Source organism: Rissa tridactyla, chromosome 1 (assembly GCF_028500815.1).
Source record: "Rissa tridactyla isolate bRisTri1 chromosome 1, bRisTri1.patW.cur.20221130, whole genome shotgun sequence".
Lineage (NCBI taxonomy): Eukaryota > Metazoa > Chordata > Aves > Charadriiformes > Laridae > Rissa > Rissa tridactyla.
This window is the reverse complement of record NC_071466.1, coordinates 218,640,788-218,668,513: the sequence shown is the minus strand read 5'-3', so window position 1 is coordinate 218,668,513 and position 27,726 is coordinate 218,640,788. Positions and strand designations below refer to the sequence as shown.

Here is a 27,726-nt window from a genome sequence, read left to right as displayed (position 1 = left end):
CCTCTGCAAACCAGGCAGCTGCGAGACGTGCTGACAACAGCGAATTTCGCTTTTTGCCTCTGGTCTCATCCCAAAATTACAGCTAAGTCTTGCTAGCTTGCCCAGCGACCGGGAAAATTCAGGGAAATAGATGAACTCGGGAAGGGAATTAGTAAAGCACCACCATTTAAAACAGAAAGAAAACACTGGGGGAAAAAAGAAGTATTTTGTAAAACAAAGAAACAAACAAAAAAAAAAGCCTTTGGAAAACACATCAACCATTATTTTATGGCGTATTACAGCAAACCAGTAAAATGCGTGTTAGCGCTGTTGGGAGAAAGTCTGGGGAGACCTGAGACGCCCCGGCACCGCAGCAATCCCAGCAGCGCGTGCGTCAGCCAGCAGGGCTTTCCCTCGCTCATCCCGACCACAGCGCGAACTTCCCTTTTAAATTAACGAAAAATTTCCTATTTGCAGAAAGAGCTCACAAACAGCTGGAATGGCAGAAGCTCAAGGCCACGCGTCATGAAACCCCTGAATGCCGTATTTGCTTTTTAACGGCTCGTCAGCGCTGACGGGGCGCATACTTTCACAAAGGACGATACGCAACCCCAGATCCAGGTTTTCGAAATATAATTTCTGGCACGTGTTTTAACTGATTGTGAAAAGATGAGCTCTCCCAGTCCAACGGTCCAGCAGCTCTTTTTCCAGCCCAGTATGAAGTGACTAACGGGAGGAACCGGGTGTCAGGTGGATGTTTGGAACCCTGCGAAGGCGGCCGTCATACATACCCTCTGACTGCAGCTCTAAACACTCTGAGCAATACCCACAGCGAGAGAGGCAGAAACAGAGAGAAAGCAAAGAAAGGGAGAAAAAGAAAACAGTAAAGATTGCTGAAAAAACCAGACAAAAGAGTTAACTTTGCAGCCGTATCCTCAAGGGTCGTTCCTGCCGGGAGGAGAGGCAGGAACAATTAAAAGCTATTGCAAATAGTACAATCACTGAACACAGCATTTTCCACAGAAAATTCAGATCGATACACAAAAAACCAGAAGATTCAATACACCGTAAAAAAGCGTCTTTCTCAAGCCTGACACACACGTTCTGAACTTATCAAAGCATGAGTCTGGCAATACTGGAAGCTCTTTAGCTAGACAACTTCTGCAAAACTACTTATTTTTTCACAAGAAACTATGATATTAATTAGATACGGGAAAGAAAGTTAGCTAAAAACATCTGAAGTAGAGAAGTTACCTAAATACACCTGAAACACTTTCTTTGTGTATGATGTTTAAACTACTACTAAGAGTATCGGCCGCCTTGAGCAGAACTGCCGTGAGGGACATCCTACGAAGCCTGGCGAGGCCAAATGATTAACTTCCCGGAGTTTGAATTCTGGGGCGGTACGGGCAGGAGAGAAGCATCGGCAGGTAAGATGATGACCATGGAGGGTACTGGAGGCGTGCACTGGAGCATCTGGAGCTCCCATGGCCCTAGTGATGGCAGAACGTAGAGAGTCCTGCTCCGAGGAGCACTGACGATCTCCCCAGGAGAATCCCGCATTGCGGGGAGGGAGGAAAAGGAGCGGGAAGACCCATTTCTACAGAAACAGGCGCGTGGGGTGGGACAAATTTAGCACTTCTGGGGACGCGCTTGTGGAAAAGTCATCAAGAATCACATCCTCAATCTGAGAAATTCTTAAACTGTTCGTACAGTTCACTTCCTTGGAATCATTAAGGACCACGGTAAGAAGCTAATATACTCACTACTGGCCGTTGGAGTTCAACTGCGTCTGCCCCGGCAGAAGGCAGACTGGTCTGGGGGCTCTGAGGATACTGGGAACTCTCCATTATCGCCACTGGTCAAGATGGCAGTTGCCACACTGGGAGCAACCTGTCCACTGAAAGGATCTGGAGCAGCTGGAAGCACCATCTATGGAACAGGTTTCTGTCTGCCCACAGCTTCTATTTGATTTTTGGCTACACTTACAGTGTGGAAAGCTACAGACACCTTTAAAGTGGAGACTGTGGTTATTCAAGTATTTACTTTCTTTGCCAAAATGGAATTAGTTTTGTAGAACTGCACTCATGTAAAACCAAGCAGGTTCTGGAAGCCTTGTCCTTATTGAAAGTGCTCGAGACACATACACTTATTTAGGGAGAAAAAACACATTCAAAATTACACTGCCTGAAACAGCAGCATAGCCCACAACTTCTCTCCAGCCAAATCAGAAAAATAAATAAAATTCCCTACCTGCTAGGAAATAAATGGAAGAAATAAGAACATGCCAAGTAAGATTTACCCTGCTCCTGTGCACCGAGGCAGTGACACGTGTAAGACTTACTCTGCTCACAGCCACCACGTGTTCAGCGAGGAACAACATCTGGAGCGCAGAGTTTGTTTTAGATACACATGCCAATGGATTTAATTAGATGTAATTCAAGTGCAGCGAAAACTGGAAAAGGAGATGCTGCTTTTAGCACAGCAGGCAGCGTTGTGATTTTCCCCATCTTCTGCTTGCCGGGAAGGCAGTCTGCCTGGCCACACCAGCCCTACGCACGCAAACCAGCTCCACTTATCAAAACTGCTCCTCAGGTGCAATCGCTGCAGGCAAAGGAATCTCGGGCATCTCACTCATGTCAAGTATGAAGAGCAAAGGCCACCCGAGGTGGACATCAAAAAAAAAAGCCAGTCACATTATTAAAACCTCAATTCAGAGTCTCCTAACCAAATGCACCCTTGGTTGGCTTCCTCCCGTAATTTTACCTAGTTCTGGAATCCCACTTGTTTTCCGAGCCGCCGCTTCGTACCTCCCAGGAGCTATTTGCTGGAGCGGGTACACACGCCACGCAGCTCACGTTGACCATCCAAAAAAGTCACATAACCACAACATCATACAAAGTAAATACCTGTTCCTGAGTCAGATGCATAAAATACAGGGACTCCAGCTAGTTAAATCATACCCTACATAAGGAATATGAGGAAAAAACCCAAACATCTTAAAATTGCGTAATATTTCTGGATGCAAAGTGAACCAGACGCTTACTGTTTTGAGAAGCAGTGCCTCCTCTCAAATGCTCAGAGTAGGCTAGATTCAAGCGCGTGCAATTCCAAGCAAATTGATGCCCAAAAGCTAAGAAATCTCAGGATCTGCTCTATCTTTTTCTGGCATTTTTCATTTTTTTTTATCCCTTATTGTCTGTAACATACTATTATGACAATGAGGGGTAAATAAAGGCTCGAGAGACTGACACCTTGCCCCTGCGAGACCGCAGAGTGATTCCCTGCCGGACCGGCACTCGCCACCGGCTGAGGCTTTGCTCGACTCTTGTGCGGGATCCGAGCGGGGTCCCCGCCAGGAGCCCCAGCCCCGATCTCCTGCGCAGACAGACGGACAGACGGGCGATGCTGCTGTGGTGTGGCTCAGTGGCTAAAATGAGCCGCAAACGTTTCTTAAAATAAACCCATTATCAATATCTTCTGAAAACAAACCCCCCCGACAAGAAAGCTGTTAGACATCCTCGGACAGGACACTTGGAACCATGGTGTCTAAAAGGGAGAAGAAACACGTCAGCCCCGGCCACACACGGGGCAGAGCCGGACCCCGGCCCGAGGAGGTTCCTCTCGCACCTGGTGAAAACAGCCTTCTCATTTTTAGCATCCACGGTCAGCTTGATGGTCTCCTGGCCCGAGCCTGTGCTGATGGTTTCCGTGACGGTATCAGCTTTCTCCTCCTCCTCCTCGCTGTCGGAGCCTCCGGAGGAGCTGCTGTCTGAGGCCACCAGCGGCGCTTTCCTCGTGACACAGACGTTCCAAACACAGGGAGAGGCAGTGCTGACTGAGAAAAAGAAATGAATTCACATTACAAAACAAACAAAACCACAGGAACAACTCCCCGGGTACGACCTGAGTAAGTGCGGTGGTTTAAAACGGAGCGTTTACAGCTACTGCAGACTTTGAGAGGGTGGTTTCTGGGCAGTTCCCGCACCGAGACAGCATGCAATATTATTTTTGCAAGTAAGAAAGAAACCCCAACCTCACAAATCAGTGTTCTCCACCTGCCACCTCACGTCTGTCTTTAGTACGAACAGCAGGGGAGACTCTTCACTTATTGAACGGCGATGACTCCGAACGGAGGGCTGAGGCAGCCCCTGGGGACCCTGTGACTGTCGCCTGGCTTTGGACACTTGCTGTGGTCCAACCGAAGGAGCTGCACTGGTTGAAGCGTTCACTGGTTTCAATTCCACCAGCACGCCCGGCAAGGAAAGCCTCTCGCCAAAGTGGTGGAGAAGTGCTGCAGTCTCAGAAAGCGTTTTTCTCCCCAGCGCTGGTACCGTGCTCGGAGAGGAGCAGGGCACGACACCAGACTGAAGCTCACCGACTGGCTCGGCGCGATTATCAGCAGTTTAACTTACCCTACACTTTAAACTTCTGGCAAGCAATTTTCTAATCAAGGTTACAGTTAAAATAGGACTTTTGAACAGTTTACAAATTAATCGTCTGTGTGACATCAACACTTATTAACTTAAATTTCATCCTTTTCCTGCTAAATAATATTATCCCAACAAACATTCAGGACTTCTGAGTTACTGCAGACTGATCCCTGTCCAAAAGAGAGCCTTCAAGCAAGGTAAGGCAGAAGACACTGGAGGGAAGTGCCCCCTAGCAGACTTGGTACACTACGCAAAATTTCTAACAGCTTAAATAATACACGTTTCGTCTTGTAACACTCCCACTTACAGTTCTTGTCCTGACTCTGCTTCGTGCTTCCATCCGAGTCATTGCTTTCTGTGTCGACAGGAGAACTGCACCGCGGGCCTGATTCTGAGCTAAAGCCGGGAGGAAAAAGCCTTGAGAATGAAGTACAGGTACCTTGGTTGTGCTTCCAAATACCCCTGACAGAAAAAATCATTCGGGCTTTTAACTTCTGAAAAATTCATTTACTTATGTCATGCTCCTAGTACAGCAGCGGTGATGGCACATAAAGTATTCCGGTATCGTAAGACATGAACGCTAATACCAGTTAGAAGCACTGGAAGGCAATGGGAAGCGTGAAGCCCTGATCCAGAATACTCTGACAACATTGGAAAATAAAGGGAGTAGCAAGGGCAAGGGAAAGGAAGAAGATTACAGTCAATGTACTCCTTCAAATTGCGTTTCAAATTTTGTTTCATTCAAAAGTGAATAAGAAATTGCAAGAGCGCGTGCCTCTTACCAACAGAAAGGCTGGAAGTCTGTGAACTTGGCCCACCCTTTCTCCTCTGGCGCGGCGTTCTCCGGGGCTGCTGAATCCCACACGCTGGAGCCCACGTCCATGGCAACGCAGGGCGCGGGGGGCTTGGAGCTCACAGGCTCGAACACGGCCGTCCACCCCGCGCCTGGGGACGCAACAGACGGGAATCCCTGTCAGTCCTCCGCATCTCCCGACATCCCAAAAACATTCCAAAGTCACCCCAGAAAACCAGAAGGACCATCCAGCGACACTCCTTCGAAATCTCCAGGACACCGCCTGTCTCACGGCTTATACACCATCAGCTTGAAAATCCCCCTCCTGATAAACGTTAGTGTCACCCACCGGAGAGAGAGAAGCACCAATTAAGAAAAACGACATTATGAATGTCTTCATTCTTTGAGCCGGCGATTTTCAGCTGAACCCTAAGTGCTTTCGTTTCCTGTCAGAAGCCAAGCGGCATGGCTTCCGACCATTTCAATCACTAATTGTTTAATTTTGCAATTACAAGTAAGGAATTAATATATGCATTAAAATGCTTAAGATCAGAGAAGTGATCTTGAGCGAAACTAAGAACACGATTTGTTTCTTACGGTCCCAGTCTACTCCTTATTCGTTAGAACATACTTCCATTCCTACAAATCACAAATTTTTTAAAAAGCGTTTTCGGTTGCATTTTCTCAAGGAAGAGAAAGGATTGCTGCAACAAAACCCAGGGCAGCAGCGATGCAGCAAGTCTACACTCGCTCAAAGACTGAACCAAAACTCGACCCAAAGCCTCCGGAAGGGTAACTAAACTGGCGGCCACTAGCCCCAGCTGCCATTCGTGCTGTTTATACTGGCTCTTCCTCATCAGAATTGGAAATATCTGACACTACCAAACGGGTGTAGGGAGCTGCTCGCTGCAATAAACGTGCGTTATGCTCATAGCTGCAATACAAAGACGTGACCTAGAAAAAGAGTCATTTTAGAACTGAAAACGCTTGCGCCAAAGGAAACATGAACGTTTGGGAAAACATTTTTGTCCCTTTATTTCAGTTGACTGAGTTTGTTCTGCTGCCAACACGGTGTCTTGTGAACTTACACAGCGCTATTTGCACCGTGATCTGGGAGAACGTCCCTCTACAGTCTCCCTCCAGGCGCTGCGGGAACGGCTTTACAAGAGGCAAACCAAACCCAGAAAGGCAATGAGGCGGAAACGGCAGATGCAGGGAGTGTGGAGATACTTGGCAAGGGTCTGCACAAAACTCCTATAATAAAAGGGGTTAATGTCACAATCCTCCACTAATGTTTTGTTCATCAGTATCGGTACTACGAGAGCCAGGGGCGTTATCCTACTTGGTTGTCTCAGCGCAGCGGAAGCATCTCCCCGCTGTTCGGAAGACGCCGGGCAGGGCTCAATCTCACTAATATTTCAGAGGCAAAAACTGAAACTCACACTTCTCATCCGCACAGGCGGAATTACAGAACAGCCACGGAAACCTGGCATCGTGCAAACTCCTATCCTGCAGAGATGCTACAGATCTCGCTTCCAATGGGATGGTGCTGCTTTAAACTGGTTACCTTCGGAGGAGTCAGAGTCTTTCTGCTCAGAAATATTATTCTTGGTGGTGTTTGCTGAGGAAGGAGGCGGCTGCTGTTCTGTTTCCTCCTCTTCTTCAGAGTCCACGCTGCCGTCATGATCTCCGTTCTCAAGATCACTTTTTGACGAACTCTCTGAGGTCTGAGACGCTCCAAATCTAAATTGCAGAACTCGGAATCAGGAAAACCCTTAGAGCAGCCAGTTCCCCCCTCACCCGCTGCCTCCCTGCCCCGGGAGGAAGCACAAATCGTGCGCTGACGAGCGATGCCAAAGGCCTTTCACGGGGCTTATTTCCCCAGATGAGAGAGAGCTCAGACAGGCAACAGCAGGCGCGCCAGGTACTGCCCCAAAGCCGCCGAGTGCTCTACTTGTCAAAAGGCATCTGCAGAGCTGTAGTGGGAAATTTGTTGTAGTGACATATTCGGGGCCGGAGGTTTGATACGAGCAGACAAACCAGCAGCAAACAAGGGGACCACTCGTGTGGTATCAATTCTCTGCACGAGCCAGACAATCGGTTTATTGATGCGAGGCAAATAAACGCTAAGGTCTTGGCCACTTTTCCTGTCTCGTTTGATCCTGCTTTCAGGCTTAGAATTATAGAAGTAACTTTATTTAATAGCTGACTACATCAAAGGGATGACAAATTGGAGGTGACCTGCAATGCCCGGGATGCGCCACAGGAGGTCACTCATTCTCATGCAAAACACCACATTTCTTCTTTTAACATTTTGAAAAAGAATATTGCCTACTACCCAAAGTCTTACAATTCTTTCAATCTCCTCCTCTCCGAAGATGAGGAAAAGAGGAAGTTCTAAGTGTTTCAAACTAAGGTTTGGGTTTGTTTTTTTTTAACATCTTTGATAACAGGCTCAGGTGTTTCCATCATTTTTGCGTTCCCTCAAATTGGATCTTTGTTTCACATTCAAGATAAACCCTCACCTATTTTTGCAGAAGCGCGACATGCAAAACACTCCATTTTATGCCAGAAAGAAGCCTCACAGCACATTAATAACACACACTTAACTAAAACCTAAAGTTTTGTAGCATGTACAGAAAAAAAAATAGTAAATTGGATCTTTTGTTTTCACCTTACCGTGTTCTTGATTTAACTTGGGTTGCATAGGTTATCTCCTTCTCTTCCCAGATATCTTCTTCCTCCTCGTTATCATCAAATTGTTGGATCCGTTCACTGCAGCAGGCTTCGAAGAGGGAAGCATTGGGCTAAAATAATGTTAAAAAGAAATCAAATTCCATTCATTCTTTGGAAACAGAAACAAGAACTTCAACGACGAGAAAGTTTGCAGAACAACATTCGCACACAACTGATTCCATGAAGGTGTTTGCTTTTCTTTCATTTCCCATCCCAAGTTGTGCCACGGAATGCTGAGCTGTGGAAGAGCAGTAACGGCACAGTGCGCTGAGAGGCAGCGAGCCCGTGAGGGACCAAGAAAGAAACACAACAGCGTCTCAGCCTACACCTATCCGGAAGAGCAGACCTCCCGCGGGCTGCTTCGCACCCCTCATCGCGCAGCATCTCCCAATTAAAAGGTTGCCTAAGCGACTTCCAGATGGCGCAGAGTCCAAAGCAGCCGCTGCACTGGAATTCCACCACATGCTAGAACTGCCGACTGGGGGAAAAACCGAGTTAAGGAAAGCATATAAACACCTCTTGGGGGCTGCAGACTTCACTGGCAGATTCAAAAAGAAAAGCAATTTTCTGGATCCTACGCAGCACTGCCTAGAGCAGCCAGAATAGAGAAAAAAAATACCTCTTCGTAGTACTGTTTAAGTGAAAAACAAAGTATTTTAAGATTACGGAAACCTGCGTCTTAGTACTGACTAAAATAAGGTCAGGAGATGAGCTTGGAATCAGCTCCGTTAAGCCAACGCCCAGCTTCCTCAATAAGTATTGATTTCGGTCAAAACACCAGAAAAGGAAGACACAGCATGGTAGTATTTAGACCCATAAAAACCTCAATCCTCTCTATTTGCATTTTTCCCTTGCCTGTGTACGGAAATATTATCTAAGTGAAAAGAAGGACAATACAGATTCACACCGCACAGAGAGAGAAAGACCCCTCCCATGTCAAGAGTACAACTTCTGAAGATCCTCATCAACGCAATAAAACGTGGGGAGATTCTCTGAGGGTTCACGTCATGCCCCGAGTTCCTTAACCAGACTCAGCTACGAGTCCGGTTACCAGTTTTCATTTACCAAAATAACATACCAACTCTTTTGTCTTTCAAAATAACAGCTAATTCAAGCACGAACGAACTTGCCAGAATCCGTCGTATCGAATAAATATCCCAGAATAGGCACTTACACTGTCATCATCAGCGTCTATATTGAAGTTTATCTCTGCGATCCTGTCAAAGGGAGCACTGCAAAGAGAAGGGAAAGAAACTTCAGTGAAGGCATGGAGCAACGAAGCGCTTTTGCAGCACAAGACCAGGGGATGCGAACCACAGAGACGCTTGCTACGACCACTCAACGCCGCCTGCGTTTGTTCCCTCAACAGTCACTTCTGTGTTAAGCCCAACAGTCTCCTCTCTTTGAGCTGAAAGACTATTTCAGATTTTCATTCTTAGGTCTGATTCAATCCCCGAGTGAACAACCTTTGCCGTTATCCTGTTGACATGGTATTTTGAGGCTTCACGACAAGCCCAGCACTGCCTGGGCTGTTACTTTGCAACTCTCATGGTATCCATGGAGCATAAAGGTTATCCTCATTTTTTATACCGCGTCTTTCCAGCTGCACCAAATCTTGTTGAAAAACACCAAACTCGTAATTAATTGAGAAGAGAAGGAGCTGCACCCATTTGCTCTGGGATTCCAGTGCTACGGTCGCCCACGCATTCCACTGGGCTCCTCGGCCCCAGGGAGACGAGACCCGCAACGGGAGCGAATCCCGCGCGGTGGGGATGTACCCAGAGATATCCAGGAGGGGCTGCACCCGCCTGCGCTAACGTCGTCACAGCCACGCCAGGGATCTCAGTGTACTCGCGGCTCAACAACCCGCTGCGTTACTAAGACACACTTGGCTGGAAGGATCGTTAAATAACCCGATTTCTGATTTCGACCCGAGCGTCTGCTCTAAGAACAGCAGAGGGGGCTACAGGCCACAAATCTCCAACCTACTGGCACAGTGCGGGTCCGCAGCATTTCCCCACCGTGCCTACGTCTCTCTGAGTTTCAGCAGTGGCATTTGCTTTTAAAGACAACTGTTCAGTTAGTAAAAAATACTGTCAGGCACATCACCAGGACATCGAAACATGATTAACACTTTTCAAAATATTCGAATACCTATCTGCAACCGTTCTCAACAGCTGGAAAACAGCTGGCAGGGAGCAGCATTCCCAGATCATTCAAGACCAGAGCAGTTTTACAGGATATTCTTCTTTTCTAATGACAAAGACAGAGGAGTCCAGCACATCTCAGTTACAGTTTGTTCAGTTTCAAGTTCATTTTCAAAATGGACATCAGCTGCCTTCAGCAGCTCCTCACGTAAACTCTCTCTCCCCCTCCACCCCCACACTCCCAAGTTCAGTATTTGCTGCTATCTGATAAGAAGTTAAAAGTGTATTTTATTTTTAAAAAATGTGTGGAAGTAAGTAATCCATGTTCACTCTCACGTAAACTCCCCTAGTCTGGAACTTTTTGGCCTTATTAAAGCTCTGGACATCCATAATGCTCAGGAAAAAAAAAGGTGGGAAAGCTGGACTCCAAAATCCGTCTCCATGTTAGAAGACGGTTCCCGACTATTTGGCAAACACCTTACTGGAGCTCCTCAGACCCCAAGGACCTTACGACTCTACTTTGATTCATGTTTGGAAGCAGCTCTGAAGCAGCCAAACTATTTCCACATCATCATTTAAGGTATTTCATGGAGCCCAGCAGTCGCTAAAAATACAGTTTGAGCAGAACCAGCAAAAAACTCCTCAGTAAATCAGACGCGGAGCAGGCAGAGTGGGGGTGATGTGGTGTGTCCGGCGCTTTCTCAGCCAAAAGCTCCCCGTTTCTGTCGGGCTCCAGGACAGCAGGACGCGGCGGCTCCCTGGGGAGCAGTCCCGAGGCGTGCGGGCCTGCGAGTCCCAGCCCTGGCAGGGTCCCTACCGCGGGTACTGCCACAACCCCCCCCACCCTGGATGACAAACAGTTCTTTTGATCCAGAGGATCACTGCCGCAAGGCAGAAGTGAATGGGCAAAACCGAGCAGGAAACACGCTGGGTGCCCTGGAGCACTCCTCTGTCAATAAACGTCTACTCAACAGTTACAATTTCTGAACCATTATGGCCAAGTGGGATAATGACAGTCCCATTCATTTCCTGCGCCACAATTTTTAAGGCGAGAAGATGAGCTGTGGTTTTAATTAGATTACAGGAGCTCTACAAAAGCACCACCACTTCTGAACACCGAATTCAGCAAATTGCGTAACATTAAATCCACCTCTATCTGCCGCCTTTGAGCTGTTATTTGCTCCTGCCTTATCTATGTTTCCTAATTCCTAAGAGAGAAAATGGCTAAATTTTTCCATGGACTTCATCAGAACACTATTCTTTCTTCTAATTTCAATAAGGACTTACTGCCACTGGAGACTATCTGGGTAATTGCCTAGAGTTAGCTCTAATGCTTTGCTTTCTGTGCAATTAAATTTATTCTAGAATATGGCTGGATAATAATTGTGTGTTTTATTAAAAATGTCTCTCTCCAAAATGAAGAAGCACTTTTCCTCGGTTCTACAACCGCCTTTGGAGAGCAGAGATGAATTCCTATAAAACGACAAAGAGGTCAGCTGTTCTCCAAGCCACCCGTCAGTCTTCTGTTTGTCTCAAACCGAAGGAGGTACACAGCAAGGTTCACTTTAAAACCTGAACTAGAAGAAGGAAGATTAGATGCGAAGAGGCTTAAACGCTGAAGTTTTATAAACTTACTTGATATTATCGTCCTGGTCTGCAAACTCCTCATCGTTAAAGCCGAACTGATCCACAAAGTTAGCTGTCATCTGCTGGATCTGGTACTCGGAGAAGGCCTGAGCAACGGAAACCATACCATTAAGGTGTCCAAAGACATTCAATTAAGCTGGCTGAAAACACATATTCTAAAAAGCATTAAAATCGTAGAAAACTGACGAACTTTGAGAAATCACCTACTCCAACCTCCTTTCTCAAAGCAGGATCTCAAACAGGCTTCTGTGAGTCCTGGACAGACGCTTCTCTGATCTGCTCTGAACTTTCACAGAGAGTTAGGAAATTTTCCTAGGAAACCATCTGTTGGCTTCATTACTCTACTAGACTGTTGTATCGGGGTTTTTTCATGTTTGCTTTCCCCTGATGCAATATGAAATTTCCCTTGCTGCAGCTTACGCCCCCCGTGGACGTCAAGAAGGTGCTTCTCCCTTCCTCTCAATCCCTCTTGCTTGTAGGACAAGGCGTATGTCTCCACACAATCTCGTCTTCTCTTGACCAAGTGGACCAAATTCTTTCAACTTTTCTTCCTGTGTCACGTTCTACACCTCTGACCATTCTCATTACCATCCTCCAGCTTACCTTTGGCTAACAAAAATCCCTTCGGAAGTTCACTGCCTCTGCCTGGACGCTCCCCAGGGGAATGGGGAAATTCCTCCACATGTCTCTGAGACAACGCTCCCACCCCTCATCCACCAGGTTCCCCACAGCAGCGTGGCTCTCCTGTTCTCCAGCTGGCGTCTCAGGATAACTGCCCAGATCTGCTTTTGGTGCCGTTCCTGCCTAGTCATCCATGCCGCAGTCTCTAGTTATGAAAAGGATTGCTTCTGCCTCCAAACAGCATCTCACGCCTGCTCTTACGCATTGCGCTGGTTTTTCTCTCAAGATAATTTCTCCTATTTGGAGGAGAATTCTGAGCACCGGTCAGCAGCCCGCTCCAGCTCCATAGTTCAAACATGGGTCTCTGCAGCTGCACTTTGTCGTGACCCCACTGCAGCTGCTACGAAGTACCTGTGTTCGGCCTGAGGAGTTCTGCAGGCTCCTACCAATATTTCTATTGATGCTTGCCACAATAAAATACAATTTTTTTTTCAAAGGCAATGCATTTTCCTTTTTTTAATGCATTTTCTAAGTATCAGATGAGGAAAAGAAAGTTATTTGTAATGCCAGAGTAGCCCATTAGAGTATTTGGACAAAAGAATAACTATAAACTACTTCCAACCCCTTTTTAACCCTTAACTAGAAAATCTCAGATTGACCCTGTCTTTTCACTCCCTGTAGGTAACTTCCTTCTAAATCGGTTGAAACTGCTAGGTTCTGCTAACGCTCTTTATGTTCTCAGCATGAAAAAGAATTGGAAGAATTTGTCTAAATACTTCAGCCTGAAAAGGCACCTTCCATATATTTGATGGAGCTTTAGCAGAGCACCTCAGATTTTGAGGATCCCGAGATCTTGGCTAAATGCAAGTGAACCCTTAATTACCTCCGTTTCTCCCTAAGTCAGGGATTTTTACTGCTTGTAATGCTGCTGCTCCCTGCTCTTCACTGCTGACATAGCGTGGGGAGAACCAGGAAAAGAGCAAGAAATATGCAGTGCCTCAGAGAAACGTCAGACACATCACGTAACTGGGATGCGTATGCAGCCTGGGCCAAATTTATTCCCAATCGGAGTCTAGACCACCTAAGTAACTACGCTGGAAAAACACAAAAGAGCTGAACACACTAAGAGGAAAATTTCTGAAAATTTTGGAAGCTGCTGCATACTAGGCTGGATGATGGGGGAATCGGAGGAGCAAGCTTCCCAGGAATAGTGAAGAGCACGTTGTCAACCCACCTGTTGGAGAGAAAGTTCATTGGGAAAAGCACTCTCAATGTCTTCATCCTCACTGGAAGAGTGCAGATGGTGAGTGCTCACCTGGAAAGAAGTACAAAATAATAAGCACGAGTGAAAGCCAAGAAAGCTCAAACACCTTCGTTCCACACATACCATCAAAGACCAAACTCCTCAGAAGGCAGAATCTGTCCCCATGAATAAGACGGGGACATGGACTAGAGTTTACCAGAGCTGCCAGAAGAACTATTATGGAACTTGCTTTCTACAAACGCTCTACCCCTGGAAGCCTACTTCACAAAAACAAGCAAAAGAAGAAAAAACCCCAGTAGCATTCTTTTTTTTTTTTTATTATTTTTTAGTTAAAGAAAGTCCAGAAGATAGCAGGCCTATCTGAAACATGCACAATATCACGGTTCTCACCAAATCCACTGTATTCCTCCTGTTTGTTTCCGTCAGCGTCTCTTCTACAAAACTCTCCCATCTCCCTCTACAGTCCTCAGGTAGCTCTGTAACAAGAGGGTCACCGTAAAGATTACCACAACTCATGAGAGGGATCAAAGCAGGTCACTAAGCCCCACTGGGCACCTGGAAGTTTTTGGGCAGCCACATGCACCTGCACATGAGCTAAGTAAGGCCCGCGTTACGCAAGGGCTCTGCAAAGTGAGTTACATTTTACTCCTGATTTTCTAAAAACGTTAAAATTCTGCAGAGAAAGGAAGATCTTTCATTAGGCCAAGCAGTAAGGTATTACTGGTCTTAACAACCTTACCGCGTTTGTGGGCTAAAGACACAAAACTTCTACAACTTCCTGAAAACCAACACACATGTGACTTAAGTCCTACTTTTTTATTCCTTTTCATTCACGGTGACTGCGGTGGGTTGACCCCAGCCAGCACCCAAGCACCCACCCAGCTGCTCGCTCCCTCCACCCACAGCAGGATGCGGGAGAGAACTGGAAGACTGAAAGTGAGAAAAACTCATGGGTTGAGATAAAGAAGATTTAATAAGTGGAGAAAAGAGGAAAAACCCCTCAAACCCAGAGATGCAAAGGCACTCACTCAACACCCCCCACCAGCAGACCGATGCTCAGCCAGTCTCTGAGCGGGAGCTACCTCGCAAAGCCAGACCCCCGTTCCTGCTGCGGAGAACACGGCATGGACCAGCCCTTCAGCCCGCCCAGCTCAGGGCTCCGGCAATGCCCCTTCCCAGCCCCTCGTCCATCCCCATCTGCCCCCGGGGCCGGGGACAGAGCGGGTGAAAGCCTTGGCGCTGGGCAAGCACCGGGCAAGAGCTAAATCAGTGGCGCGCTATCAACAGCGGTTCAGTCCCGAATGCGAACCACAGCACCGCACGGCTGCCGTGAGTACAGTTATCTTCATCCCAGCCAGAGCCAGCACAGAAAACCAACGCAGAAATAACTGTAACTTGTGAAACTTTCAGTCTTTACTAAAATATTTGTGACTTCTCAGTTTTCCTGTGGATATAACACACCAGGTCTCTACATTACCGTTTGATATGTTTGTTAGATGCCAAAAATGGAAACTCAGGTCACATTTGTGCTCATTGTTTCCCTTAATAGATGCAGATGGAAAATCTGATTTCCTCTCACACAAAAATGTCAGATAGAACTAGTTCTCTAAAAATAAAAGTCTGATGAAGACCTGATGGACAAAGCCTGGCAACGCGACTATCTCCGACAAAGCGGAGGTGTAGGGTCCCTGCGACCATGTACTCTGGTGTCTCCTCTCAGGCAGGTGTAAGAATAAGGAAGTATAAGAACACCCCATATAAACACCTCCCCAGAATGCTCCAAATAAGCACAATAAATGCACACTTAAATCTGGATGAAAAGCAGCATTCTTTAGCACAAAAAGGATACCTTCAGCCTCCGGCTGCAAAAACAAAGTTCCAACAATTTCAATGTAATTGTTTGAAAACAAAGAGCATCCAAATTTGGTCGGGACATTTTGTTAAGTTATGGGAAATATTTAACTAAGAATCTTTTTCATTATAAAAGGGACTCTCGTGAAATACATGCAATAAAAGTCTCCCCAAAAGGCCTGCAAGGATTATTTAATCAAGAAAAAAACAGAGAAAGGCGCACAAACCTTTAATGAACTCACTAATCTGAGTCTGCATGGGGCCCTTCTCCATGTTCTGCACCACGGCGTTGGCTATCCGGGTGAGGTGGCCCATGTTGCCTCGCCTCATTCCACCTTCTGCCCTGAAAAGAGAAAACAGCCAGTAGCAACCAGCCGAGCACTGGGAACCCCGGGGTCACAGTCACATCACGACACGCTGAGAGCGTCCCGCTGCTGCAACAGCCAGACACAGGTACCCGATGCTCCAGGCAGGGTTAGGACAGAGGACGCAGCAGAGAGCAGCAGGGACGCTCCCTGCTCCCACGGGCCCGGCACGGGAGGAGATCACCCACAACAGAGGAACCTGGCTGCAGTTCGTCATGTTTTGAGAGGGGAGAGATCGTAGAATCACAGAATGGTTTAGGCTGGAAGGGACCTTAAAGACCATCCAGTCCCGACCCCTGCCACACGCCCGGGTCTTCCTTCCAAGGCTGAGGGACCCCCCTTCCAAGGCTGAGGGATTTGGGTCTCTTCAGTCTGGAAAAAAGATGGCTGAGGGGGGAGCTTATCAACGCTGATAAATACTGAAAGGGGGGGTGTCAGGAGGACGGGGCCAGGCTCTTGTCAGTGGTGCCCGGGGACAGGACAAGGGGTAACGGGCACAAACTTGACCATGGGAAGTTCCACCTAAACACAAGGAGGAACTTCTTTGCTGTGAGGGTGGCAGAGCCCTGGCACAGGCTGCCCAGAGAGGTGGGGGAGTCTCCGTCTCTGGAGACATCCCAAACCCCCTGGACGCGTTCCTGTGCCACCTGCTCTGGGTGACCCTGCTCTGGCAGGGGGTGGGAGGAGATGGTCTCCAGAGGGCCCTTCCAACCCCCATCACTCTGTGATTTTGTTACACCTCCCACCAGCCCAGGTTGCTCCAAGCCCTGTCCAACCTGGCCTTGAACCCCTCCAGGGATGGGGCAGCCACAGCTTCTCTGGGCAACCTGGGCCAGGGGCTCACCGCCCCCACAGCAAAGGATTTCTTCCCAATATCTCATCCCAATCTCTCCTCTTCCAGTGTAAAACCCTTCCCCCTCGTCCCATGGGGCAGAGTGGCTGGAAAGCTGCCCGGCAGAAAAGGACCTGGGGGTGCTGGTGGATGGCCAGCTTAACATGAGCCAGCAGTGTGCCCAGGTGGCCAAGAAGGCCAACAGCATTCTGGCTTGTATCAGGAATAGCGTGGCCAGCAGGAGCAGGGAAGTGATGGTGCCTCTGTACCCGGCACTGGTGAGGCCCCACCTCGAGTGCTGTGTTCAGCTCTGGGCCCCGCTGTACAAGAGGGACATTGAGGTGCTGGAGCGTGTCCAGAGGAGAGCTACCAGGCTGGTGAGGGGTCTGGAGACCAGGGCATATGAGGAGAGGCCGAGGGAGCTGGGCATGTTTAGCTTGGAGAAGAGGAGGCTGAGGGGAGACCTCATTGCCCTCTACAGCCACCTGAAAGGAGGGTGGAGAGAGGTGGGTGTTGGCCTCTTCTCCCAGGGGAATAACGACAGGACCAGAGGAAATGGGCTGAAGCTGCAGCAGGGGAGGTTTAGATTAGAGATTAGGAAGAATTACTCTACTGAAAGGGTGGTCAGGCACTGGAACAGCCTGCCCAGGGAGGGGGTTGAGTCACCATCCCTAGAGGTGTTGAAGAAACGTCTAGATGTGGCACTTCAGGGCATGCTCTAGTGGCAGAGATTGTAGGGAGTTTTGTGTGTGTGTATGGTTGGACTCGATGACCTCAAAGGTCCTTCCCGACCATGAAGATTCTATGATTCTGTGGCTCCCCTCCCTGATCCAGAGTCCCTCCTGGGGTGAGAGTCACTCACCCACTTTGAATGCACCAGATCAAATTTAAGCCAGTTACAAAGAGGAAGCTGATGGGGTACACTGGAAGAGCAGTGCAGAAATAAACAATCTGCTTATAATTTCCACTAAAAAAACCTCTCAGCAATAAGAATTTACATCACCACTACTGGAAAAGCTTTAGGGTTTTACTTGCAATTGAAGTATTAAGCAGATGAATCCAAGAGAACAAAAGACACTAATCTGCAACCACTAGATTTCCCCTTACAAAGAAAATCTAAGCAGCTAACACTAAGTCCAAGCAGTCTCCAAGTGTCTCTTCTTCGAACCTTCGCTGGTTCTCCTCCACTGGAGAGCAAAGCAGCAACCTCAAAATCGGGGGATGAAGCGCCTGAAATAATTCTGCTTTCCACAGCATCCAAAGAAGGACTGATGAGATTTGGGAAGAAAAATGTAAACCCTAGTGGCAGATTCCCGCTACGAAATTCCACAGGACCACATTTAGAAACAGCCTTTCTGCCTTTAAACCGGCAGGTGCTGGAAAGAAGCCCAGACAAAGCTCTTACATACAATGCTATTATTCATTGTAACGTTATGCACATTAACGTATCCCAAGTCCCAAAGTCAAATTCAGAAATTATTAATTCTTGATGTAGCACACAGAGCAACCAAGGCTGACTCAAGCCACCACAAATAAAACTGGTGGGTCAGAATCAAACTAAACAAAAATAAACCCCTTATGAACAGGACGACAAGAAGTTTTCACCTCAATTCATCGAGTCTCCAGCTGTAAAACAAAGCTTTCTTCCCGAGACGCTAACAGAGCCAAGCATAACGAAGAATTTCATTTTCCCTTGGGGGAGAGGAAGACAGGGAGTTAATCTGGAGCTGGATGTGGTGCTCGTGTCAGTCCTCCCCCGCCTCGCTTGGCGCAGCAGCCCAAGCCCATGGGTCGAACACAGCGACGCCATCGGCGGTACCAGCTCTCCCGACCACATGCGCTTACAGCTACATTTTCGAGCCTTTTTTTTTTTTTTTCCAAATGAACCCCACATTCCTTGAAAAGCGTAATCATCACCCCCTGAATCTCTAAAAAAGGGTAAGTTTATACTGAAATTATCTCAGGTTTCCCCTAATGCTGGAGCTGAACACGTGGAGGTGAGGAGGCTGGATGGTTTGGAAGAACACCTGCATCACCCCTCCACAACTTCCTCTTCCAAAAAACAGAGCACAAAGAGCCCAGAGCCCCCCCAACCCCCCCGTCTCCCCAGGGCAGCGGGGAAGGGGGGTGCCCGGAGCCGGGCCGCCCCAGCCCTGTGAAGAGCTGGAGAAAACCCGCGGGCAGACGGGGCAAAAGGACGCAGCAGTGTCCTGTCGCTCTCCATAAAAACGCAGGGTTTTCAGCAAACCCGCAAAGCTCAGCTTTCTCAAAAACATATAGTGCACGGGGAGAAAAGCAGCGTACCGCGATGCTGTGTCTGTCTTCGGTTGTATGCTCCGGGAGGCCCAATACAAGACTGTTTCTGAGCTGAGCAGCCCTTAGCACACCGCTGGAACGCAGCCAGCAAACACGCAGAATTAACCTCTATTTCAACAGTTCTAAATACGTTTTATCAACTGTGCCGCAATTGGTGGTTACTACATTTACACGAATAGGAAGGCAAACGAAGATGTGCTACAGTAAACTGATGTTTCCTATGCACTCACATCGCTGACCAGACTTAACGTTATTTTAAATCCTAACTACCCGGGCAGATCAAACGACTGCAGCAAAAGAATTACGTGGGTTACCTAGGAGTTAAGTTCTAGTAGTTACAAAGGCCTTCATCAAGAACATACGGAACAACTAAAACTAAGAGAACCCAAAGAGAAAATCCAAGACCCAACAAGGAAATATATCACCGCCATTCTTGTTGATGATCCTTAAGAAATATTTCCCAACTCTCAGTTTGGGATCTCTGACCCTGGGGCTCCCAGTGCTTGACTCCGTCTCCTCACGGAGTGCACACAACCATCTCCATAAAACCTCAAACTTGTTAAAGCACACTATCTGAGACACCTCTCAGCTCAGTATTTTTTCTTGCCATTAAAATTCTTTCCAGTGGGGTGACTGGAACTGTTTGGCATGAAATATGCATGAGCTCTAGTTCCTATCTAATTTAATTAGGAAAACTCTTAAGCAGCAACCACAGATTACTTCTGTTACCTATAAAACTGTGCACAGTTCTAGTTGTGCAATGCAACTATCACCAAAATTTGTTATCAACAGCCCAAGGGGTTGCAAAGGGAAAAAAACAAAACAAAAAAAAAAACCCCAACCAAAACAAAACAACCAAAAAAATCAACCCAAAACCCAACCCAGCAATTATGGCCTGACAGTAAGCCCACAATAATTATGTGGGACTACAAAGCACTTTGAAGCCATAAAGAGCCCAAAATAGTGAGGGAGGACCGAAACATTTAGATGGACGAAGAAAGAGAAGCCTAGGTAATATGCTCACTTTAATATGCTTTAGGTTTTTTAATTATTTAGTTCTTATAATCATTGCAATCAGCAATATTAGTATTAAACGCAGGGGCAAATCTGCTCGCCCACCTCAGCTCCATACAGGTGCTCACCATAGGGAGAATATAATTATGCATTTAAAAAAAAAAATTAATATTCTGTATAATTAATCTGTTATGTAATTTCCCGAGAAAGCAAGAACGAACCATATTGTGCGTCTGAGCTGAGATGTTATAAGCATTTTTAAAAAATCATGCTCTCAAGTTACATGCCTATTTGGTGAATTTGCTTTTTAACATGCAAATAATGCTAATTCCAAACTACAATTGAAATCCAAATCATTTTAGACGCCATTAAAATATAAATTATCCAAATAACTGGAAGCCTATTTCAAGGCAATATTCTCAACCCGCAGCCCTAGCCAGGCCCTTCTGCCCCCGCAGTCCCTTACTGGATTTTGTCATTGGCTTCCCAGGCATCCAGTATCCTTTGCACGAGGCAGCACTTCTGGAACAGCTGGAGGGGGAAAAAAAAAAAAAAGAGATAGAAAGAACATTTCAGAAGTCTGCCAAAGTACGACTCATGCCTCAGGAAGCCTGTACTGAACTGGAGTTACTTTTGCTCGTTCCTTCACTCCTACTGAACAAGAACGTAAAGTTCAGCACTTGTCTTTCCCAAGAGCTCAAGTTTCTTCTCCCTCAGTTTTTTTCTCGGAGGACGCAGGGAAAACAGCACTACCTCCAACATCTCCAGCCTGCTGCGGGGCTCCACGTGAGCAGCAGTGCACAACGCTGTGGGCATTTTACAAACACAACAAGAAGTTTTCATCATTAGGGCCACCATGCAGAAGCTAAAATGTAATTGTCTAGTTGTAGTCCAAAGTTTATATGCATCTTTGCTAAAAAAATTAAATAAAAATGGATTCACCAGCCCGTTAAATGAGGTGGGCGGTATGTTTATTTTGTAATTGGATGCTAAAACGAATTTACAAAACAAATACACTTCCATCCAGAACTGAGAGAAACAAATTATATCTAGACCCTTATAAATAAACTCCACGCTCCTGAACAGCTTGTCATGCCGTTTTCTCGTTAATGCCCATGCCGGCTGAGTCCGTCAGTCTGACATCCTCAGGTGACGCGGCCAGACTTACATGAGTAACCATGATATTCTCCGTGTTGGTTTCCGGAGTCTCTAAGTTCTCTGTGGCCACGTTTCCATTCAGCACCTCCTCTCTGCTCTCTGGGTCGTTCGTGATAGTTCTTCCCTCTTGCACAGAGTGCGAGAGAATAGCTGCTATGGACAACTCCACTTGGAAATGCAAAAAGTTATTCCATGTGTATTTAAAAAATAAGTCCTGGAACAAAATGAGAAACAAAGGAAGTCACTCTTGATACATCTGCCAGTTCTTAGCAATTGAATGATATCAGAACGCTGCCCAACTGGTTGTTTAATCAGCAGTTCCACTAAAACCCATCTACGTATGTGCTGCAGCATCCACTGAGGGCTCGAGCGCGCTCTCTCTGCCCTGCTGCAATGTGTACTTCCAGTAAGCGCGCACTGGAAACGCTCTCGTGCACAGCCAGGGCTCGCAGCACAGACACACTGAAAAAAAAATGTCATCTATTCTGCGGCTGAATTAATCATACGAAAAGTATTAACTAAATAATTTCTAAGTATAAAAATAATTTTCTGAAAGACCGCCCGGGTTATTTTGGCAGTTTTCAGAACGTGTCCCTGTTCACAGCCAGCCAAAGAGAGCGGCTCTCGGTGTTACGAGGGCTATCACGCACACCATACCCAAGCCTTCTCCATAACCAGCCTATTTGGCACCCGCGCTACCGAACGACTGTAACAACAAACGTGAAGCATGAGGTTCCGTTCAAAATACCAAGCAACTGTATTTGCATTACAAAAGCTATTCTGAGAATGGATGTTCCTACTTTCAGCAGATTAGAAAAGTAATTCTAGACACTGGCGCACATGGAACAAAGCACCTTGCGCAGAACAGATGAAAGGGAAAGCAAAAATGTTCCCAGTTTAAAGTCATTCCCTCTCTCCCCGTTGAGACAGTCACGGCGTATTACTCACAAGTAATAAATTCATGGTACTGAGTCTGCATAGTTCCTGATTAATACTGGGAGTGTTTGTGTGAAGCAGAGCAGCTATTAGACGAGATCCATGAAGACGAGCGTTCCCCAGTGGCTCCTCCAGGACACCAATCGTAGTTAGGATCGCTGTTTTCTGTCGGGGAAACAGACAACGAGTACCTCAGCAAAGCGCAGCATTTCCTCGGGTGTATACGCTCAATGATTCAACTAAACCTAACTAGTTCATTTCATAAATATTCTCTGCAGGTAAACCTAAACCATCTGCCCGCACAGAGGACAGTGTCGTGCGACCACTGAGAGACTTGTACTTCCAAAACTGAACATTAAAATCAAAATATCCACTAACCAAAAGTTCCTCTCTCTTCGCCCGCTCCCCATCTTTACGCAAGCCACCGGTCCCAACAGATCTCTCCTCCTTCCTTTTACTCAAATACAACTTTCAAAATCCCTACAGCCTAGTCCCTAGGCACCTGAATGATAAACTTTAAGAGTGAATGTTTCTTCCAAAGACGTTTGCCTCTTCCAGCACGTGGCGCTTCCAGAAAATATCCAGGAAGCCTGTGTAGAAGGAAAGCCAAACCCTGAAATCAGTCGGGAGCCGTCTGCTCCCGAGAAAGGCTGAGATGCTTCACCTTGGGAGGGCTGAGCAGCAGCTGGTGGAAATCCTTTAGCCGGGGTTCAATCCCCTGTAAGATGCTGCTGTTGACAGTGTAAGACCTTTCAAATCCCTGAGTGTATGAGTCCATCAGTCCTTCCACTCTGCCAAGAAGAAAAGCACGGCAGTTAAGGTTTGACAACGTCTTAAAATGGTCTCCAGTCACGCTGTCCATGTTGGTTATTTCCCCTTGAAAAATAACTATGAATATGAAAAATAATAATTTCCAGCTACTGAATATATTTACATAACTACACTACATTAACGTATCACTTACAGGATGACATCACATAATCAAACCTGTGAGTGAGATGAGTGGGAAGACAGAATAGGCTGTCTGCAGAGATGACAGAGACAAATTACCAAAGTGCTTCCTGGTTTTTAAAACTTCCCAAACATTTGAAAAGTAAATTACATCAGCAAGAGTTAGCTGTAAACATTTGTTAAAAACCGCAAACCTTCCACAAGCGTTCAAAAAGATGTACGTAAATACACTGAGGACACCCTTGAGCAGGCGCAGAGCTGTGCTCACGATGGGCACAGGGGATGGCAACAAGTGTCACCAGCCCCCTCCGAGGGCAGAGCCCCACACTGGGATAAAAGAAAGGCTCTCCTCCAGCAGCGAGGTGTAATTCCAGCAAGGCAGGAGTGGGCGAGACAGGAGCCCCCAAGCCCCTAACTCGTCACCCTTCAGAGACGCCGGGCACAGACACGGCAGAATCAGTACCTCAACTTCTCGCTTTTAACTCTGCACGTGACTTTCAGAGCAGCACCTGGTTTGCCCAGTGCCGCCTCCCGCCCTCCCTTCCAATAGCTCTTCCCAACCTTCCGTTACCTCCTTCACGCTTCCTTATTTTCGCCTTTTTTAGAAATTGAGATTTTTCAGTGTCTCTCTTCCTCCCTAGACTCTCTTTTGCCTTTTCTCTCCTCTATCTCCATCAAAAGACATAGAAGGTAGATACAATTTTAAAAAACAAAATTTAAGCTACACAGCCCCGTATATAATACGTACACACACACACGTCACCCCACAGGTTATGAGTGATGAGCCATTTTCTGCCCCACCCTGCACACGTTCTGCTGGAAGGTCTCCTGTAGACAGGCAAGAACCAGGAAGGGCCCAGCTGCCAACTGGTACCACTGGTACAGCCACTGCGTCGAAACCAAACAGCTCTCCTTGTTTTCCAGACAGCACTTCTCCATTTTTGCCCAGGTAAAAGGAGACTGGAGTTCCCAACACTGTTCTTTGCTAGAGAACCTTACCCAGAGCGCCTTGTTTCCAGCAACGTTAGAAGAACTTGTGTTCCGTTCACTATGCAATTTTCAGTCTGTTCTCCATCAAACATATTCTTCAGGAGCTGCTCCACACATTCCTGCCTGTTGATCAACACACACACATCAGAAGTGTAAGAATTAGAAGTATTTGGCAGTTGCTTTAATCACAAAATATCCACTTCTGGGTCTTCTGGGGAAAAAAAAGGCTGCAATTTCCCCCCCCTCCCCGCCTTTTTTTAATTAGCAAGAACAAAGACATTCCTCTCTAAAGCCTCCTATGACGAGAGTGGTTCTACACCAGGCTTCTGAACTTGCTTTCTCAGCTCTAAGGCATGCCCTGGTTATAGACACCTAGACTCCAAACCGAACTGTCGTCCTCCTTTATCAACAGGATATACCTCTTAATTAGAAACTGGAAGACGACCCAAGTGTCAACTCAGCCAAATGAATTTGTTAAAGCCAACACGAAGCTATGAGCTGACAGCCTAAAATGATCCCTCAGAATGGCAGAAGACAGAGTGGAAGTTGACCCTTCTCATTTGCCACTGGCAGAAGATGATCTAGGACCTGGAAACGGAGGCCAACAAATGCAAACTGTAAATAATATGCACATTTTTAGTAGTCTTAGCTATTACCTCCTTGACATATTTTAATCAGTTCACCATCCTTTTGAGCCCTTAAAGCAAGATAAGATGCCTGACGGATCTGGGGCCAGGTAAGGGATCACCAAGTGAAGTGCTGAAGACGCTGCAGCCAGAATCAATAACGACCATGGTCTCTTCCAGCATTAAAAATTATTCTGACACTCAAACATGGCCTTAGAATTGAAGAATAATTAGCACAAAGGCGACAGCACACTTCTCTCTCCTGTTTGCCACGCTAAATGAGTAACAGATCGGAGGAACACGAGGTCCGGGCTGGGGCTGGTCCTCACCCACAGCCACTGGGCTGCAGCAGCGCCCGCTCCCACCTCGGCGTTCCCATTCTTCCCCGTGCCCGTTCTGTGGATGTTAATGAGGGTTCTCCAAAACCCAGTACTCAGCAAGTGCCTTTCTTGACTTGCCAAGTCACATGTCCAGCTAAAAACAGTATTACTCAAGTTCACAGCCCAATTTTTACTATTTTCTAACGTTTGAAAAAAATCTCATTTGCATTTGTATAAATAAAATATGAGCTAAAAATGTAAAATACATGAATAATGCACGAGATAAAATTATTTTAATAAGTAGCATCTAAATACACTCCATCAGCACAAGCACAAGAGGCAGGAAAGTGAAGTAACAGCTTACTGTAATTAACCGAATTCACTTCTATTGCACCCAGCCAGCAGACACTGAGAACATAGATCTGAGATTTATTCTGTAACCCCCGTCATGGCTCTTTCTTGCTGCACTAGCTGATCATTAATTGATGATTCAGAGATAAAAAAAAGTTACCCAAAGATCAAAAAAGGTTACCAGCAATGCCCAGAAAAACTGGCCAAGAAAAGTCATGAGATGTGTGACTTTCAGCAGCAAGGTAACTTCTGCAGAAAAACACTCCTCTTCAAAATATTTTTTCTTCTAAGCAATGAAGTGGTGTGATGACCTCTAGAAATGCTTTTTCAAGGTGAAAAAGCACTTTTATTTCTTTCACGGAAGTTACAGGTAGTGCCTGAAACGTGGCGAGTGCCCAGACAGCCCAGCAGGGAGGGGAGGGACCCAAAGAGCCCCCGAGGGACGGAGGAGCCCAACTTCGAACCGCAGCTTTGCCCCGGTCTTTGTATCATCAGGGGAACTTGCTTCAGTTCTACCGCTGGTGTCACAGCGGCTCTCGGGAAAGCCCATGGGCCGCGACCTCCTGCCCCCCCCAGAACTACTGAGAAAATCTAAAACTATGGAAAAAGTCGGAAACACCGCGTTCTCCACGGCCCATTGCAGTGACCACCACCCTCATTAAAGGTTCCCAGGGCAACCAACCAGGTGTAAAAGAGCCTTTTTTGGTTTTAATCTCGTGTTGAATCTCCAGTAGGTGTTTTTAGCTTTGAAGCAAATACAGGAAGCGGTAAACACGTTAACATGAGTAATTTAAAACCACATTATGAAAAGCAAAGCAACAATGCAGAGGGGTAGACTTAACTTAAAAAAATCAACATTTTTCTGGTACATGACTCATACTTAACATTATTTGGGAAATAACTCCTAATAAAAATATTCTTTGAATGTGCAAGGTTCTCATCATTTTTTTTTCCCCAGCAGTAATAGAGAAATTAGCTCTGGATTTCGAAAAAAAAAAAACAACTTCAAATGAAAAAAATCTTCCCACTTTCACTCAAAGCCGCGTGGGCACACAACCGCGGGGTCTGAAGAGACGTGGCGGGCCCCGCTGGGACACACGCTCCTCACAGCTGTCCATCAGGAGAACACCTCCTGTCAAATGTAACTTAAAAACCTGAGACACCACAAATGCCGCTTTGCTGACCGTACACTAGGACTGTCTCACCACTCGATGACATCTGTCAAACCACCCAACAAACCCCAACAGTTTCCAAATGATGGAATTCGTTAGATTCCCCCCCCAACTACTTCCGCAGCAGAGTACCTTCAATAACTTCTACGAGACCATGTGCAAACACAACAAAACACTTAAAACCAAAACAGCTTTCTTACTTTTTCCAGCCAAACCACCAGGCCTAAAAAAAGACACCAATCTCTCTATTTACAAATCCTCTCTGCAAAGTTTATCAGGAGGTAGAAAGGGATTAAACCAATTATGTGTCTGTATTGTGACACGTCTCTAATTAAAGTACTGCACAACGATCCTGAGACACGAGGAGAGCTCCCGCTGGTCCCAGGCGACAGGGCTTTGAGGGAAAAGGAGGTGACACAAACTCTAACTCCTTAGGGGACCCACGGGGACGGTAGGCAGAGAGGAGATCTGGATTTTCACCATCTAGCCACAAACGGACGGAGTGACCTTCTGAGCGATGAGGGAGGGCTGGGGAGGCGTCTGAAGCGTGCAGGAGGACTTCTGTCCGGGCTCCCCGTTTGGAGAATAAACCAGGGAGACGAACGGTGCGGTCAAAGGCAGAGGCAGGCAGACAAGCTTGGTGAGATCTATCAGGCAGCATTCCAGCATCACCTCATCTCTGGGGAAGCTCACCTAAGTTAAGACCTCCTCACCGGCTGTTTGACTCAGGAGCCAAAAGCAGCGTGCCAGAGGACACGGAGTGCGTGAGCAGACCTCGGCAAAGGCTGGGAGGAAGCTGGTAATGCCCCATCCAAAACAAAGTGCACGGTGACACGCAAGCTACTACGGTGAGAAACTCCTTCTCTTGTCACAGCATTTTCTTCCCCATTTTGCTGAACTGCAGCTTGGTGACCTGAAATCCATCTATATGGTGCAACACGTTTACCGTCAGGAATGACAGCCAGCGTTTGGCCACGTACGACTGAAGCCTTGCACCTGAAGTCACACCTGCCATCAAGGAACACCGTCAATACAGGAATTTTAAGATTTATCTTTGTGGGATTTCCCTCAACTATTGCCATCGCAGTTCGCCTTCCTCCTAATTCAGGCTGCCCAGAGAAGCTGTGGCTGCCCCATCCCTGGAGGGGTTCAAGGCCAGGCTGGACGGGGCTTGGAGCAACCTGGGCTGGTGGGAGGTGTCCCTGCCCAGGGCAGGGGTGGGAT

General features: G+C 46.9%; 1 protein-coding gene across 6 annotated transcripts in view; it reads right to left on the bottom strand.

Moving 5' to 3' along the window:
• The window catches only part of PPP6R2 (protein phosphatase 6 regulatory subunit 2), a 120,432-nt gene that overhangs the window by 23,583 nt on the left and 69,123 nt on the right, over window positions 1-27,726 (bottom strand). For 5 of the 6 annotated variants that reach the window (XR_008466165.1, XM_054200002.1, XM_054199995.1 and 2 more), the window contains 16 exons: window positions 24,043-24,156; window positions 22,757-22,883; window positions 22,105-22,257; window positions 21,167-21,370; window positions 20,465-20,529; window positions 15,699-15,814; window positions 14,011-14,096; window positions 13,591-13,671; window positions 11,724-11,821; window positions 9,116-9,173; window positions 7,885-8,012; window positions 6,773-6,948; window positions 5,195-5,357; window positions 4,720-4,808; window positions 3,610-3,817; window positions 771-794 (listed from right to left, as the gene is read on the bottom strand). Coding sequence is in view for 5 of the 6 variants with exons in the window: in XM_054200002.1 (XP_054055977.1) it covers window positions 771-794; window positions 3,610-3,817; window positions 4,720-4,808; window positions 5,195-5,357; window positions 6,773-6,948; window positions 7,885-8,012; window positions 9,116-9,173; window positions 11,724-11,821; window positions 13,591-13,671; window positions 14,011-14,096; window positions 15,699-15,814; window positions 20,465-20,529; window positions 21,167-21,370; window positions 22,105-22,257; window positions 22,757-22,883; window positions 24,043-24,156 (1,890 nt within the window). In the remaining variant the exon portion in view is untranslated. The remainder of the gene's footprint in view (window positions 1-770; window positions 795-3,609; window positions 3,818-4,719; window positions 4,809-5,194; window positions 5,358-6,772; window positions 6,949-7,884; window positions 8,013-9,115; window positions 9,174-11,723; window positions 11,822-13,590; window positions 13,672-14,010; window positions 14,097-15,698; window positions 15,815-20,464; window positions 20,530-21,166; window positions 21,371-22,104; window positions 22,258-22,756; window positions 22,884-24,042; window positions 24,157-27,726) is intronic. The other variant, XM_054200011.1, reaches the window with a different exon arrangement.